We start from the raw sequence: 17,621 nt of genomic DNA on the forward strand, positions 1-17,621 counted from the left end.
CCACCCCCATCCCCCTCCCCCAGCACCTTGAAACCCTCACGGGTGAGTAGCGCGCTTTACAATTCCCTGAGTGATTGATTGATTGACTCTGCACGTTAGACCCAAGTTGGATAGACTTGTACAACCAGGTTGAAAAGATTAATGCCAGTGCCACCAATGTCCCAGCATCAGGCTGTAATGGATAACGGAGAATCCTGGACGACTGTATTAAATGCTGCTGAGAGTTCAAGAAGGCAAGGAAACAGGCACCTCTCCTCCGGAATCCTAATGCAACTGTCTTCCATCTAGAGACCGGGGCTGGACTGGCCATAGCAGGCATCGGGCGTTTCCCGGGAGGCTGAAAGGGCGAGGGCCGGTTTGGCAGTGGTGCTCCAATTTCGTCCCGGGTAACAAAAAAATCAGCAGTGCTTCACACCCCTGCCCCTCGCGGTGCTGGTCTGGCAAAATTGCCAGGGCTGCTTTGGATTCCCAGTCCGGCCCGGCTCGAGACTGCTGCCTTACTTTCATATAAAGAGGCCAAACCAGACTGGTACGGGAGGAATGTATTGTGTTTTTGTAAAGGTAGAGTTGCATTTCGTCCAAAGCACTTTCTTAGTAGAGGAACAGCAGTAAAAAGTTTGAAGTTGGGAAGGTTGTTAAACTCAAGAGAAGGTTCCCTGAGTGGGGCAAAGCCTGCCTGGCTTTAAGAAAGCCTGTGAACTCACCCTAAGAAAACGGTTAACAATCTGGAGCGGAACACGTGATATGGCTGAAGAAAGTTAGCTGTCAAAGAGGATAATGTTGCATGGGTGTCATTTACATTTAGAACAGAAAACTAGTTCTAGTACGGACGCATGGAAGGATATTAATGGGTTGATCTGTAATTTTCTTAGGATGTTGGCATATGCTTCTTTTATATTCTTGATGAAAGAGGGGCTTCTGTCAGAATCGTTTTAATCAGAAAATGAAGAAGTGTTTTGGTAAAGGGCCAAGACAATATTTTCCAATTTGTAATTGTGGTCTCGGTTAATTCATAGGTGTGCACCTTTGTATGGAAATAGCCAATGTTGACCACACATCAGGTTAAAGAATGCACAGTTTTGCCCACCTAGTCTCTTATTAAATATATACTTATTTTACCCTTGTAGCTCTTGGGAAATGAGGATATGGATTGTTCAAAACTGTTAACAAATATCAGTGAAGCAATATCATTGCAAATATTTGGAGGCTATAGTTGGAATAACTAGATCAACTTGTTTACATTGGACTAAAGACAGTAAAAGTTGATTATTTTACTTTTCCACCCTCTCTGATGCTTCTTTTATACTCACTGAGCAAAACAAAATGTAATGGATATGAATGCTTGAATCGATCTTAACCACTGGGAATTATTATAGGAAGCATTCAATGTGATGTTTTTTGCTAACCTGGTCTACTATAGTCCAGAATCAATCATAGGCAGTAGTAGTGGTATATTTCAATCAGACAAACATAATGTTATGAGTTTAACTGTATGAATCGATCAAAACCACTAGTAGTTACTCAAGGCAACATTCCTTCCATCATTTTTGTTTTGTTAATCTGTGCGATTACAGGCAGGGACTAACCATATTTTGCACAATTTTTATAATACAGACTGCAATACCTGCACATAAACCTGTCATTAATTTATTTATTGTAACAAAGTTGTGATGTCTCCAGTCACATATAATATGGAAAATGAAGAAGCGGCTCATCTGTAATAGCTTATTACAGGTGAGTTGTGACATCCTATTGCCTGCTGCCAGAGTCAGCTGCCAAGGTGAAAGGCAAGTCAGAGAGCATAATTTCAGCTACAGTTTAAACAATGAAAAAAAAAAGTTATTTTTGGCTTCTATGATCAGTTTTTTTAAATAAACAGAGATAAAGAGATTTTTGTGACAATATATTTTATTTTGTGCATGCTACACTGTTCATTACAAGAAAGAAAGAATCTCTATGCATGTTACTACTCATTGTGAGCTACAGTAATTTTTAATCTGATTTACATTAAACTGGTTTTAATATTCTGTGGCAAAATATTACTAACTGCTTTTTTGTGTGTTTAATTTCACACTACAGACTATGCTTCTATTCTTTATGTCTGGGAGCTTGCTATCGTTTTGAATCAAGGAGCAAGACAATAAAGACAACATTCTTTGCGGAAAGGTGATGGTGCAACCACATATAATGAGGAATAAAACACCCTCTGTCATATGTTAGATAAAATTATATTTTAAGTCACCTAAGACATCTATGACTTTATAAGGCGACTCCTCTGTGACTTGCCATATCCTTATAATATACCCCAAGGGGTACTTTATGCCATATAAAAAGTCACTATTCTTTACAACTTTCAAGAAATGTAAATACAAATAAATGCTGGAAAACCAAGGTATATGTATTTAGCCAACAGTTATTTGGTACACATGTTTCCGTAACTGTGGCGGTGCAATGAGCACATTTTCATTAAAACCTACTTTTTTAAACAAAATCTTTAAACATATACTATAAAATACATTTAAAATTCCTGCATGCTTAAGTTTCGAGCTTTCATACACAATAGTGTGACAAAGGGCAACCCATCGAAAATGTTCACTCACAAAAAGACAAATGAAGTGAGCACAACGCCTAGTTAAACATAGCTGCACAGAGAAGAGATGATAGTATGTTTGATGCTTTATTCAAAAATCCTTTACACTATATGTAAATACCCATTTGCTCCAAAAACAACTGCTTCACTGCTCTGCTGGTTCTCCACCCTCAACATCATACATGTGCGTCGGCAGGTGTGACAACCCTGATCACCACATTGCCCTGCCTTCCTCGGCATTGGTTGGCATGTAGCTGGCCAATGCCTTCCTTTGGTCCGACTCCTTCCAGGACTACTCATTTTCGAATGCGGAAGATCATCATAAACCCAACCAAACTCACATGATCAATTCACAAGTGTCGGCCAGTATGCATGACGGTGTGCTACCACATTATTGAGTTTTATATATCGAGCAACAAACATACAGAATCTAGAATACCATATCACACCAAGGCAAGTATGGGTAAAGATTTACTGATCTTAACTGAACACAAACGTTCCTCAACAATATTTATACTTATAGAGGTATACCTCTACCAATTTAATGTGCATCAAAATTCTGCATTCAATATTTCTGTAGGTCGAATAACAATACTTTGACCTATAATCGTATTTGAAACGATTCCCAAAATAGTCTTCTGAATAATCAAGGTGGTCAGAGTGGAATTTATTGTGATCAATGCATGTACCTCTAAAGACGTATATCAATTACGAATAACACCAAGAATGCACATGTAGGACTTATGCCAATCTGCCCAGGTCCAGGTGCCATAAAAATAAAAGGTGAGTCAGTTTCTGAATGGCCAGGTACTACATGTAGGCCATTAAGGGCTTCGATGGCTCTGGCACTCTGAACGTCTCTGATTTATCCAATTTACTTAATGGCACAAGTCATAAAATCAATGCACTGCATTGTTTTCCCGGAGCAAGCTGTGATAGATAGATTATGAGACATGGTATTATTGGGCCATGAATGAAGTCACCCCAACCACATCAGGGTCACGCTTGATGTGAGGAGGAGGAACAACATGAGGCAGGTGACGACCATGACCTGATGTCGAAGACTAGCATTAAGCAACTGAGAAGTAAGTGTCTCTAAATATAGCGTGCTTTCACAGTGGTCTGAACATCCATCTTTTCTCAATGTCTGTTGGAGACCAGAACCAACATTGGACTTCTTGTGCACTTTTAAAATACCCAAAAAACATATGTTTTTAAAAAGAAATCATTAAAAAGAAAGTCAAGCCCCATGTTGGACTTACAGCCACATCTTACAACAATAATCGTGAGGTCTGCAGACAAAATTCAATGATACAGCAAAGTGATTCACAAAAGCTAGCAAACCCTCAAATAAGAGAAAACTGAACAGACAACAACAAATCATTAATGTCTGACACTTTTTCATACCTCAGGTATCCTGGGTGGTGGTTTCTTCATTTTTCCTTCAGGGGCTTTCTCCTTCAGATGGACTGTATGTACATCTAGTGTTCCAATCAAGGTATTTGGCTTGAACTTTATTGGTACTTGAGTTTCGCTTGCCGTAATTTCAAGAAAATGATGAGCTGGATTTAGGTGGTACCGACTGCACAACTCCACCAGCAGATCTATCATCGCTTTACTGTAGAAGAAAGCAACATGGTAGGACTTCAGTGATGCTTGTTTGTTCTTGTTCAAAGTGTTAGTGTCATCCATTTGCATTCCAGGATACATCATTACTTTGCATTAACACTGAAAACCTGTTCAAGTCGATAAATGATGTCACAGCATGAGTCTGTATAGTGAATGATCATACTAGCACCAGTTTTACATTCAATCGCACCTATATCCGACCATCCTATGCTGTTTTATATCAAAATAAATCTTGATGTGCCCAAAAGTATTAGAGAATCGTGCTAGCCCCAGTTGTTCCCATCCAAACTCCCTCCTAAAGTCCACAGTAAAAATTGTGGGAAGAATGGTCTGGGATAGGTTAACTACGTGAATGCAGGACAATAATATAATTTCAAGGATAGGTACTATGAAACAGTGTTGAAACCTACATCTTTTAATTAGTAAGTACCGATTTGCTAAGCGCAGTTCCATGCACTTGGCCTTCATGGATTTCTCCTGCGCATTTGACAGCATTGTTAGATCTAAGCTATGAGTTATATTAAAATAGTTGTGGGTGAAATGGTCCTGAGTCCTATTACCATTGTATTTTATTGCTTTATGGCTTCACGGCCTCCCACTTTACCATCACAACTGTTTAATAAAAAGAGAATTTAAAAATAAAACAAATACAAATAAATGAATAGTTGTAGGTGGCAAAAGGCATTGTTGCCTTTCTATAAGCCTTGCATTTTGATCTCATAACTACTGTCACATAAAGGAATGGGGCGGAATGTACAGAGCAGTTTGGACAGTTTAGGGGGGTACGGCTGGGATATATCATTGTCTCTTTGTTATTTTTATTTTATATGAATAGACTTGAAACTGGGTTGATAATGAATGGCAAGGATATGCCCAAAGTTAATTACAAAGCAGTCCCAGTTCTTCTGTATGAATACAATGCCACACTTTTGGCTAGAACGTCTAATGGGCTCAAACATTATTGGGATGCCATTGTTAATTTTATGGGTCAAATCAATCTTAAGCCCAACCTTACTAAAACCTTTGTAATAACATGTGGTCCAAGCCATATTAAGTCTCGCTGTTTGACCGCCCATGGTAAACCAGCCTCTAGAACCCATGACCTTTCTTATCTTGGAGTGTTTTTTTATTTTCTGGGCACCTAAGTGCTATGCCTGACCAGGAGACTCCAGAGATTTGTAAATGCTATATGGTTTCTTTTTAACTGGACTTCAGCCATAGGAGGGAAACCTATCTCTGCCCTGTTATAAACAGGCCTCAAATATCTACTCGCCCACTAACAATTGGCAGGCACATTTAATCAGGTCAAGCTAGCACCTACTAGTCCCATCTGGGAGTGAATTTAGGTTGAAAAGGAACAGATGTTCTGTTCATTCGGAAAGTAAAAGAGCGCTAAAGATGCAATTAAAACTTGTTTTTAACTTGGCACATTTACTGTCTGTTTAGTTTAGTTTGTGGGCTTATATAGCGCATGAATCACCCCCTAAGGGGTATCTTGGTGCTCGTGGATTTGAAGAAGTTGTTACGGTGGGCTGGTCTAAAAGAGGGAAATTTTCAAAGCCTTTCTAAATTTCAGGTGGTCTGGGTATTGTCTTAAGGAAATTGGAAGTTGATTCCATATGAATGGTGTCTGATATGAAAAGGCCTTTTCTCCTGTTCGTGCTTTTTTGATCCTGGGGATTTTGAGCAAGGATTTCCAGCCCGATCGCTGGTCCCTTTAGGGAATATATTGATGGAGCCTCTCCGACAGATAGGAGGGTCCATTTCTCCATATTGCCTTGTGTGTCAGGCAGCAGATCTTAAACTTCACATGTTTCCGCACAGGTAACCAGTGTAGTTGGTGTAGAAGAGGGAGTGAAGCTGATCTGTGAGGGGCGTTTAAAACTAAACGTTCTGAAGTATTTTGTACCATCTGAAGGCGGTTTAGAGAGTATTCGTTGGCCGCGATCAGTAAGGTGTTACAATAATCTAATTTACTTAGCACCAGGGTTTGGATAAGGGTCTTTCGCAGGGGATCAAGGAGATAGGGAAAAACTCTTCTCAGCAGGCCCAGCACATGGAAGCATGAGCCAACAGTGTTGGTTACATGCTCTTTCATTGTCAGAGTCTGTTCAAGATGCACCCCTAAGTTCTTTGTCGTTTTTGAAGACGGTGCGGTTCCCAACTCTTTAGGCCACTAATCTGGTGCCCATAGTAGTGGGGCTTCTCCGAAGAGCATGACTTCAATCTTTCCGGCATTCAGCTGTAAGAAGTTGTTTCTCATCCATTGTGAAATGGCCAGCATGCCAAAAGAGAAGGAGGCTTGGGCTGTCAGGAATGTCTTATTGAAGGAGAAGGTAAATTGGGTGTCATCTGCATAGGATATTGGGACAAATCCGTAGTTCCTTAGTAGAGCCGCCAAGGGGGCTATGGAGATGTTAAACATGGTTGGGCTTAAACATGAGCCTTGAGGTACTCCCTTGGTCAGTTCTTTCGAATTGGACCGATATGGGCCCAAGTTAATGGTCTGGGAATGATTAGAGAGGAAACTAGTCATCCATTGCAGTGTCACTCCCCCAATCCCGGCTTCCCTCAGTCTCATGAGCAAAGTCTGGTGTCCCACCATATCGAATGCGGCGGGAAGATCTAATAACACCAGGAGGGTGGGTTGGCCCTTATGTAGTGCAAGCCTGATGTTATCGGTAATGGCCACCAGGGCAGTTTCTGTGCTGTGTTTGGGCCGGAAGCCCAATTGAGATGGATCCAGGTAGCCGGCCGATTCAATATGGTCAGATAGGTGTATGTTAACATGTTTTTCCAGAACTTTGCTCAGATAAGGATAAGAGGGAGATAGAGCAGAGGTTTGAGAGATCTTCCATGGACACTTTGGTGTTTTTTCGGATTGGAATGATCTGAGCCACCTTCCATGTTAAGGGTAGGTGGCCTTCCTTCAGAGATAGGTTCAATAGAGAACAGATGGGATCTGAAAGTAATTTTGAAAGAGAGGCTGAAATACTTGCAGGTAGGACATCGAGAGGGGAGCCAGATTTTACCTTGCACATTAATGTTTCAGTCTCTTCCCGTGATAAAAGGGGGAAATTCAACAGTGTTTTTTACCTAGTACTAGGAGGAGATACTGTTATGGTGTCTGCCGGTGGAGGACAGCTGGTCATGGCAATCTTATTATAGATGGTGTCTATTTTCTGTATGAAGAAAGCACTTATTTTATGTCAGAGAGATTGAGAAAAGCTTTCTTCCAATTCGCAGACTTTGGGACAGGTGAAAGCTTTCAGAATTTCGTAAAGGGCTTTGGGGGTGTTTTCAGCTTGGCTAAGTTGTTGAGCTATGTAGGTTTTTCAAGTCCGCTTAATGTTTTTGTGATAGAGGGTGAGGGCTAACCTGTACTTCTCTTTGTCAACTTTAAGATGGGTTCGGCGCCATCTTCTTTCTAAGTTTTTACAGTGGCTTTTTTCCTTATGGAGTTTGGGGGTAAACCACGCTGCCTGGGACTGTCTGGATTTCTTTGAACATGTTTTCAGTGGGGCAATCAGTTTGACAGCAGCTGAGGCTGATTTATTGAAGTGGGCTAAACTTTCTTCAATATTACTAAGTGGTATGTCCCTGGGAGGTGTGAAGGCCATTGAGAAAGTTTCCGGGTTGATTTTATGCCATTGTCTGTATGAAGATTGATTGTGTGGGGCGAGCGACTGCAGTTCTCTGAGACCCTGTAATCGAAAGTCGATAAGTGCGTGATCAGACCAGCTTACTGGCTTTGGGGCTTCACATATGAGAAGCGGTGAGTTGGAAAAGACAATGTCTAGGGTGTGTCCTGCTGTGTGAGTGGGACCATCATTGACTTTTATAAGATTCAGTGTGGCTAGGTCTGCCATGAAAGATGACTTTCTGCTATGTCAAGGCATTCACTGTGTATATTGAAGTCTCCCAGCAACATAAAGATGCTGGAAGAGATCACATAAGGGGCTATCAACTCCATGAGCTGAAGAGAGAAATCGGCAATGAGGCCCAGTGGGCGGTATACCAGTGCCCCTTTCCATCTGTTTTGTGGCGAGATATCCATCCTGAAAATGTGGATTTCGATCTGCTCATTGCTGCGCTGTTCTAAAATTGTAATTTCACGCTCTATCATTATGACTGATGGCGATCCCTCCTCCAATTTTGGTCTGCCTGTCGAGCCTTTGAATCCTATATCCTTCCGGTATAGCGATGGCAATTGCAGGGGTGCTAGTCGGATTTAGCCATGTCTCAGTCACAAAGCCAACATCGGATGTGTTTGAGTTTAGCAGGACCCATATCTCAATTGCATGTTTGGGGAGGGATCTCACATTTCCCAGGAAGCCTTTCCAGCTTTGCCTAGGAGGGGTGAGTTTATACTTAGGGTTCAAATCTGTGTCTACTGCTTTCATAGCATTTAACTGATTTGAGTTGGTGTCGGGTTTACAGGACATATTGGGGTCATTTAGCCAAGATTCTGCTGAGGCTGAATTTGTGCTTTGGTACCTGCAATATAGGCAGGAAAAGAAACCCTCAAAATATTGTATGTGATGCGTCCCATCACTATGGCAAGGGTGGGATGGGTAGTGGCAGTTTTCCCTAATGAGCAAAAGATCTGTCCTAGAGTATCTAAGATTGTGGGGCATACTTGGGTCTGGATGTGAACGGGCAGGGTCCCTGGCTCCTGGCGGCGGTCTGGCACAGACGGGCTTGCCTTTGGTGCGCCTTAGGCGCGAGGCCGGAGCGCCCGCTGAGCGCGTCCGCTGCGCGCTCCAAGTTGCATCCGCTTTTATGGTGGACAAGGCAGGACTAGAGCGCCAACCTCCTCCCTGCCGGAAGTACCTCCCTCCACTCAAACGGGACAGCCCGCGGTGAACCGGGGAGAACGGCTCAGGGGAGGCAGGAGTTTACACAGGTGGGTCAAATGTAGTGCTTACGATCACAAGTGAGATATTTAAAAACAAAACAAGCCTTAAAAACAATGCCGCAATTAAAAGCGTGCAGAGTGTCTGCTTTTAAACAATTTAACAGTTTGCAGTAAATCCGTAAATCAGCCCGTTTCGACAAATGCTAAAGTGGAGAAGCAGCTAGCGCACTGTACCACAACTTGCTTGTGTGCGTCAAGGAAAGAGTTCAAATGCCAGTGCTTGGAAAATGGAGTTTATATTTCTATCTCTTACTAGAGTTAGACGTTTTTGTCAAGTGAGCTGTCTGAAGATGTCAGTTATTTTTTCCCTAACACATAACATTTGAATAAATAGCCTGTAAATTAATATTACTAATAGTTCAAAATATATAAGGAATAATGAAAGCACATTTTTTGTAATTATGGTGTGATGCAAACAAAGAGTTAAATGGGAGCAAAACAACCAGAACACTTTATTTGATAATGTGCAAATGACATATATTTGCAGAAACTCTAGTTCCAAACATTGTTGTTTGTACACTATATAGTTTTATCAGTAACACTGCATGTCAGTTGGAAAGTTTGTGGCCATTTCAATGTAAAATCTGCTGATTACAAATGACAGTGTGCTACCACTTCATGCTTTAGTTATTTATTTATTTAAAATGATAGTTTTTAAACATGATTTGAGAAACATTGCTGCTCCCGCCCTGATGACAATGCTTTTAATGAAGTAAGAGGCAATTCAGGGGTCACGTGCATACGATATGTTGATAGATTTATATTATATAAGGAAAAAAGGTTTTGTCAAATTAAACAAAAGAGTTTTTTTGTACAGCAGACATGCCGAACTCGCACATTTGAAGGTGCTCTCATATGTGATAATGAAGGAAATGGCGGTTCAATGAATCAAAATAGTTGCCCACAATCACATCATTTGAAACCAGTTTATGGGTCAAGAGTGTTACAAATAGGTCGAGTAGATTATTCAAGTCACTAGACCTGCAGGTCTAGTCATTTTTTTAGGATTTTTCGAGGCCTGATAAAAATGTATAAGAGGATGTGTTTACCAGTCCTAACATACGATTCTGGTGTCTGGGGTTATAAAAGTGTGAGGCCTCTTCAGCTCAAGGAAAGACGGTGGGTTAGATCGAATTTCTTTGGCCCTAAGACAACAGGAAAGGGAGGCTGTGGAGCTGCTTAAATCATTGGATGTTGAGCACGCCTTTATTTGAACCAATATGGGTCCGGAGCGGCATTTGGATTGGGTGCTTTCTACTTGGAATCAGATTTTATTAACCAGATTTAGATTAGGGCTAATTAGAAGCCACTTATGCTTTCCACTGGGCCAGTTTTGTCCATGTGATGAGCACTCAGTACAAACTTAGGCCCTGAATACAATATCAGCTGAACGGGCCGCCAACCGCTATCACGGCAGTCAGGAGACTGCTCGACCATCAATCTGTGTTCCAACTGCCAAATTATGATAGTACCATTGTGCAGGCAGTCGGAAAGTGCTCTTTAACACTGCGGCTTGGCTGCGGCCCAGGAAAAGGGCCGCAGCTCAAGCCACAGTGTTAAAGAGCACTTTGTGCACATCCATGCACTGTGTGCCCTGCACCATGCGGTGGAGGGTACACGGTGCATGGGGGTGCTACAATTGTCCACAGGGCCAATTTGCAGTGGCTTATGAGGGACAGAGGCCATGTTTGGGGCCCCCAAAGTCCCTTTACAAAAGTATTTTCATGGCAGTCTTCCCACTATGAAAAGGCTGTTGGAAAGGGACATCGTAATCCCGATGGTGGTGCCTGCCTCGGAACCTCCTCTTGTCAGGACTGTGATTCTGACCGCCACCCCATCAGGATCTGAGATCCTGGCAGAGGGGTGGTCTTCCCCCCAACTGCTAACAGTCCGACCGCATGCATCAAAATACGGCGGTCGGACCGAAGGGCTGTCTATCGGACAGACCGCCACTGACGGCCTATCGGTGGCGCTCCGCCCGACATATTAATTAGGCCCTTTTGTTACAATTTAACTTTTTGTGTAAATGTTATCGTCCATTTGGTAAAAAGATTTTATTTCCTGTTTTAAGGAGTGTGGGGATTGTAAGGTGCAGACCTCCTTTACTATTTCTTCAACAGCTCTGCTCACCTTCAGTCTGTTCTAGTTGTTGTTCTTTTATGAAAATTCTGCTATGACATAAGAAATCATTTATGTTTCAAACCTGGTTGGGTTTTAAGATACTGCACCTTACTGTATTAGTTACTGTTTTATTATGACCTGCTGGAACACTTGTTGATATTTTAATATCATGCTCATGTTTTTATTTATACCTTATGCTTTTATGGTTATTTTTAAAAGATTGAATAAAGCTTACTATACTACTACTACTCCCTTATCAGAGAGGTTCTAGATCCACCCTTTGCAACTCATGCTCTGCTTGCATTTTCTTTCTGTTGGCCCACTCTTTTTTGAGGTCTTCATGTTCTTCCAGGTGTCCCCAATTTCCACTTTCTCCCATTTTTTAAATTTACTATCACACCCAAATGTGAGCCCTTTCAAATATTTAAATCTGGGAGAGAAGAAGGTGCCAGACCAGTACCTCTTCTGACCATGCTTGTCAGAAGAATTTGTGGGTTCTGAGTCACTAGCTTCTTATGGGCCCCTATATGGATTTATGGCAGCACAATTAACTCCTTCAGAATATGACCAATGTATATTTAAAGGCTACTCCAGCATATGGTGTCACCTAGTGGCGGCTGCTGTTGCCTGAGATTGTGAATATATAACATAGGAATATATAACAGCAGGCTAGTTCCGCTTTCCTGCTATATAAATGAATTCTGCAGCAGCAGTGTGGGGGCCCTGAAAAAGGTGGGGCCTAGGTAAAACAACCCTGTCTGCCCACCCCACCCCCATATAATGGCCCTGCCTCAGACCCTTTTTCTTCAGGTCCTTCAATAAGACATTACTTTCTGATGCATCATTTATTTAGAGCTGCAAACAAAGTACTGAAGCTTTAGTCCTACCTATACAGTGTATTACTGATACAGCAACCTTTGGCAGCATTCATGTTGGTATTGTTAATTCCCAAACGTCAGCAATAGGGGAGAGAATGTGGCCTAATGGCTAGAGCGGTAGACCTCGAAGCTGGGGAACCGGGTTCGAGTCTCGGCAACTACGCTCAGCATCCTGTGATTCTGGGCAAATCACATAATCTCCGCGTGCCTAACAAAAATGAATGCATCCCTCTGTAACTAAACCGGTGCTTATGTAAAGCGCTCTGATACCTGATATCTTCGGGTCGAGTTTGCGCTGTATAAAACAAAAAAAACAAAAAAGAAGGTTTACCAGTTATGGTTTATGCAGACTACCTGTTCGGAATCGCTTTTCTGGTATTAATAGCTGCTCTCCAGCCTTCCACTCTATGCGGAAACGTTCAATCTATCCATTACCCTTCACTGGTTTCCTGGAGGATCACTTATACTTTCCTACTGTGAATCTTAGAAGAAAGAGAAATGCAGCTGTTTAATTTTACACATTGTTTAAGCCACTGCAAATTATGTCCGAGAAAATTGTCCATATTTTTCTTTCTTTTTTCATTTTTGCACAGGGTTTAATAACAACACGTTTAAATGGATGAAGGCAACATATGCTATTTACATGGCTTAGAAAGTGTCAAAGTATGATGTTTACTGCTACATATAAAGTTTTTTTTAATCATTATTATTATTAGATCTATAATTGTGTTCTCTAGATTTGTGTCATTACTGATTACCCTCTACTTGACCTCTCCCTGTTGGTAGGTTCAAATCACTTTAAGTATTAATAATAATAATAATAATATATTAATGAGCCCCTAATAATACAGGTCACTGGGATTTTGTGACAATTGTGGACCAAATTACAGGCAGGGTTGATTAATTATGCAGCAAGAAAAGTTGAGTTTTGTGGCATTATTGTGCCACATTTTGTCATTTTAATTCACATTAATACTATCTGGGCAAATGTTTGACCTTCTTGGTATTAGTCTAAAACTTAAAAGCAGCAGTCAGCAACTAAAAGGTGGCCAGTTAACCTTTCCAAATTGTGAAACTCGTCTTTAGTAACATTTTATTTGAACTAGAAACAGGTTTTTTTGCTGAAATTTGCAAAATATGCAATAAAGAATCGATTATGTAGCAAGAGATATAAAACCATAATTGTGTAGAAAATGCTGCTGGCGTAGAATCACATACTATCAATGGCCCTGCTAATAGTTTTATGAAAGGATGGATGCTCCACCATATTATAGATTTAAAATTTTTATGGGAGACGAATATTGAGTCAAAAGTATTGTGATGAAAGATATTGTGGGATAGAATATTGCAGGTAAGAATATCATAATTGTAGTATTTTTTTAATGTTGTTTGTAAAATTATTGTGTTCAGTATTTCTGTAATGTATATTGTTGTTTTATGTTTTTTTATTATATATTGATATTGTTTTAAAAATGTATGTTACATTTTTCATTATAATTTTGGGTGAGAGATGTTGAGTTTATAGTGGAATGGGTGGGGAGAGTAATTCACATATTTGTTGAAACAATGTTAATTGTAATATTTTTGGGACATATAAATGTAAATATTTTAGTAATATTTGAAAAAACAATTCACAATCTATTATCTCTTTTGTTTCATTTACCATGGCGAATATGAAATTCTGGCTTAACAGTGAAAAACTAAGTGATAGCAGAAAGGCGTGTGGCATTCACTGCACACGGATCCAAACAAAAGCAACACGCAAATAAGCAGTCGCATCCTTTTCCTGAGCTGATTTCTCTAACCCTAACTTGTCCTCAAACACAAACCACAAACAGTGCAAGTAATGTAATTTAAAGAGGCGACAAAACACAGGGAAGAAATACTCATTATGTAGTATGATAATAAATGTAGACGAAATCAGGACCCGCCTACATTACAACGGGCAATGAGGCACGTCAGTGGGGGCAGACACATTCTGGTGGAAGGGCCGAGGGGAAGGAAGGGGGAGGACTGTAGGGTGGCCTACACTGCGGATCACACATGCCAATGGACAAACCATAATAACGGGCTTCAAGCCGCAAAATGGGTCCGGCGCATATAAAGCATATAAAATGTCTGGTAAAGATAGCTTTAAGTCATGCCTTCTTATGAAGGATTTTGGCATCTCCCAACTTAGGTAACATTTTAGCTACTTAAACGGAGTTCTCTGGAGGTCTACCTAAGGACCTTAAGCAATTACGTTATACATGCTGTTTTGGCTGTTCTTTCACTGAAAATAAGGCTGTAGTGGAAGTTTGTAGCCTGGCTACGCCCACTTTCTTCAGCCATACCTGCTCTCTCGCCCGATGATGCAATTTTAGGTCAGGACTAGCAGCACAGTTCTCCACTAGAACTCAAATAATTACACAGAAGAATTTAAGGAGTATATAGAGCGCAGTGCTTACATTGCACACAAAAAAAAAAAGTGCCACGGCCCTCGTCAGGAGATCACTGTAGCTTGCACCACCCATTGCTCCTGCCAGCGGTGCCAATAAAAACAACTAACCATCACCCAGTTACGATTTTGACAAATCAGACTAATCTAGGCCCCCAAAGCTATAAGAATGGCCTGGTTAGCAGATAGAAATCATTTTAATGTATATAGACTGTTGTTGTGCTCATCTCTAAATTAGATAGACAACACCACCAAGTGACAGACTGTCATAAGTGCCAGTGTTAACAATTAAGTGTCGATGCAGAGCACCGGAAACCACCAGCTCAAGTTATGCACCAACAGAGAGGGGCTTTAGCTTTCTTTGTTGAGTTTCTTCTTTAATGACATTTGATTGGGTGGCAATTGTGCTTGTTTGGTTGTGAAGTAGCAATACATGGGCACTAGTTTGGACAGTAAAGTGTTTGTGCACTGCTGTGGAGGTGCATTGTGATTTTGAATATATATTTACCACCAACACTCTTTAAAAAAACATTCTTGTTCCTTACATAGCAGGGCTGGGTCATGGCATGTGGGACAGCAGCAGCATGACTGCCAGAAGGCAGCATGACTTGTGTCAGAGCTTTTAAGGATGAGAGCCCTAGGCATATAAGAAAAACTAGAGAACCCACATAGGAAAATCCACACAAAAAAATCCACATGGGACAAGGTTCAAATACAAACCATGAACGTTTTTCTAAAATATACAGTCATTACATAAGGCAAAAAGCAAGTGGTTACTCAGTTCAAAATATTCAAAATCTAAACAAATTTGAATCCGCATGGGAAATTGAAACTGAGCTCTATTTTAGCAAGCATCCAGAACCAAATATGGTCTAGCTCAAGGCAAATAATATAAATCAAAGAGTAAATGGTGAAAGAGACTGCTCAGATTTAAAGGCAGAGGAGAACATTTTCTAAATTCAAAGTCAAACAATAGTCTGACATGGAGTCTGTCCTTAGAAATAAGTGAAAATAATTGGCACAGATCCCAAATACAACAATTTTTGTGGAATTTCAACAGCAGAGATCCAGGTCCTAATCATGATGTGAAGTGGCACCATGGGTTTACTCTTAATGCTGATTTATTGAAAGCCAATCATCATTCCAAAGTGTTATTACATAAAACAAGCTCACTCTAAACACCCTCCTAATATACATTTTTGGTATAATTTCTACTGGTATTTGGTATACAATACAGAATGATACAAGAAAACAGTTACATATCTATAACACCCCAGACCCCACCACCCCGCTCCCCCCTTGCTCTACTACAGCAGTTGCATATGATCATTTATGGTGAAAGTAGGAGAAGTAGCAAGAGAAATTCCTCCAAGGCATCCAACCAAACTCGGGCATCACAGTGACACACAAACACCAGAGGCACCCTCTAATAGAAGCAATGTTCATATCAACCACACCGGCCAGCTTGCCTAAGAAGGCCTAGCATCAAGAGGCTCAAGTAAGTCCGCAAGCATAGTGGCACAGTTGGGAGCTAGTTTGTTATCCATCCAGCATTTACGCATGCGTCTCTCTTCAGCCACTGCCCACTGAGTCATGTCTTTCACCCATTCTCGCACCCCCGGAGGGGACGGAGACAGCCAATGAATAGCCACTCTGGGTTTGGCAAGGATAAACCCCAACACCAGAAATCTCCTACTTAGGCCCTTCTTCTTACGCATCGGAATCAGGCCTAATAGGCATTGTCTGGGTTCACGAGCCACCACCCATTCTGTGGCCGTGTTCAACCTGTCAACTATGGTCCACCAGTATGTGCCAAGTTCAGGGCATCCCCACATCATGTGGAAAAAGTCAGCTCCCTCACCAAACACCGGCGAGAGGTAGACTCCCTGCCCGAATAAATGGCATGCAACCTGACGTGAGTACGGTATACTTGATGGATAACATTGTAATGAATTAATTTAAACCTAGCATTAGCAGTGGCTGCGTGGACCCCTGCGTGCAAGCTCTCCCACTCCTTGTCTGTAATCGGTTCCCCAATTGCCTCTTGCAGCCTGCCCGTTACCGGCAGTTGGAACAGTGAGACATCCTCTCTGAGTGTCCTATATATAAAGGAGATCAATTTACAGCACGCAGCCATATCGAGTAAAGTGACAAATGTGTGAGACTCTTTGGGGACCTGCGGGAATGAGGGTCATATCTCGCGAGCTGTGGCCACCATTTTAGCAAACTGTAGGAATTGCCCGTGGCCCAGATTAAAGGGTTCCACTGCGTCCTGTAGTGTAATGAATCTATCATTTGGGTACAGGTTTTGAAGAGTGTTACAACCCCCCTCCCGCAATCGATCTATCACTATTGTGTGAGCCATTTGACTGAAAGGCCGCAGAGACCATAAAGGCATGTCGGGTGCGTAAGGAGCACACCACAACACCCGACAGACCGCTCCTTCCCAAGCTTTACACACCTGTCTCATCACATCACATAGGGGACCGAGTTAGGAGCTCTTCCTCCCAACATCAGAAGTTCGGGTAAGGGCATTGGGCCACCAGTGCTGTAGAGCAAACGCTTCTACCCTCGTCCAACCAATGTACAGCACGTTGGAGCTGAATGGCAAGATAGTATAGTACTAAATAGGGTAGTTCCAACCTACCCTGCCACTATGGCTGTTTCAGAGTTACCAGACTGACCCTCTTCCTACCAGCCGCACAGAGCAAGTCAACAATGGTTCAATGCAGTTCGATTAAATATTTCCTTAGGATATCTAACAATGAGCCTTGAAAAACGTAGAGATACCAATAAAGCAGTTGCGCCCATTTGATAACTGTCTCCCCAACTTCCACCTTTCACAGCCTGTGCCACAGGAATTTCCACGCTAGGGAATCGAATGCCTGCTCAATGTCAAGCACTACCAGAGCGCATGAATCATCGCGAGAACCGGCGCGTGCATGACCAGGGACAGCATTCTCGAATTACAGAGAGTATTTCTGCGGGGATGAAACCACACAGGGCCTCATGGACCAGGGATGGCAGGTGGCCCAGCAACCTGTTCGC

General features: G+C 41.7%; 1 protein-coding gene across 7 annotated transcripts in view; it reads right to left on the reverse strand.

Moving 5' to 3' along the window:
* COBL (cordon-bleu WH2 repeat protein) overlaps window positions 1–17,621 on the reverse strand; it is a 961,684-nt gene that overhangs the window by 548,987 nt on the left and 395,076 nt on the right. For all 7 annotated transcript variants that reach the window (XM_085607311.1, XM_085607310.1, XM_085607313.1 and 4 more), the window contains one exon: window positions 3,998–4,208. In XM_085607311.1, coding sequence (XP_085463437.1) covers window positions 3,998–4,208 — 211 coding nt within the window. The remainder of the gene's footprint in view (window positions 1–3,997; window positions 4,209–17,621) is intronic.

This window comes from Triturus cristatus, chromosome 5_2, assembly GCF_964204655.1.
Source record: "Triturus cristatus chromosome 5_2, aTriCri1.1, whole genome shotgun sequence".
NCBI classification, from domain to species: Eukaryota; Metazoa; Chordata; class Amphibia; order Caudata; family Salamandridae; genus Triturus; species Triturus cristatus.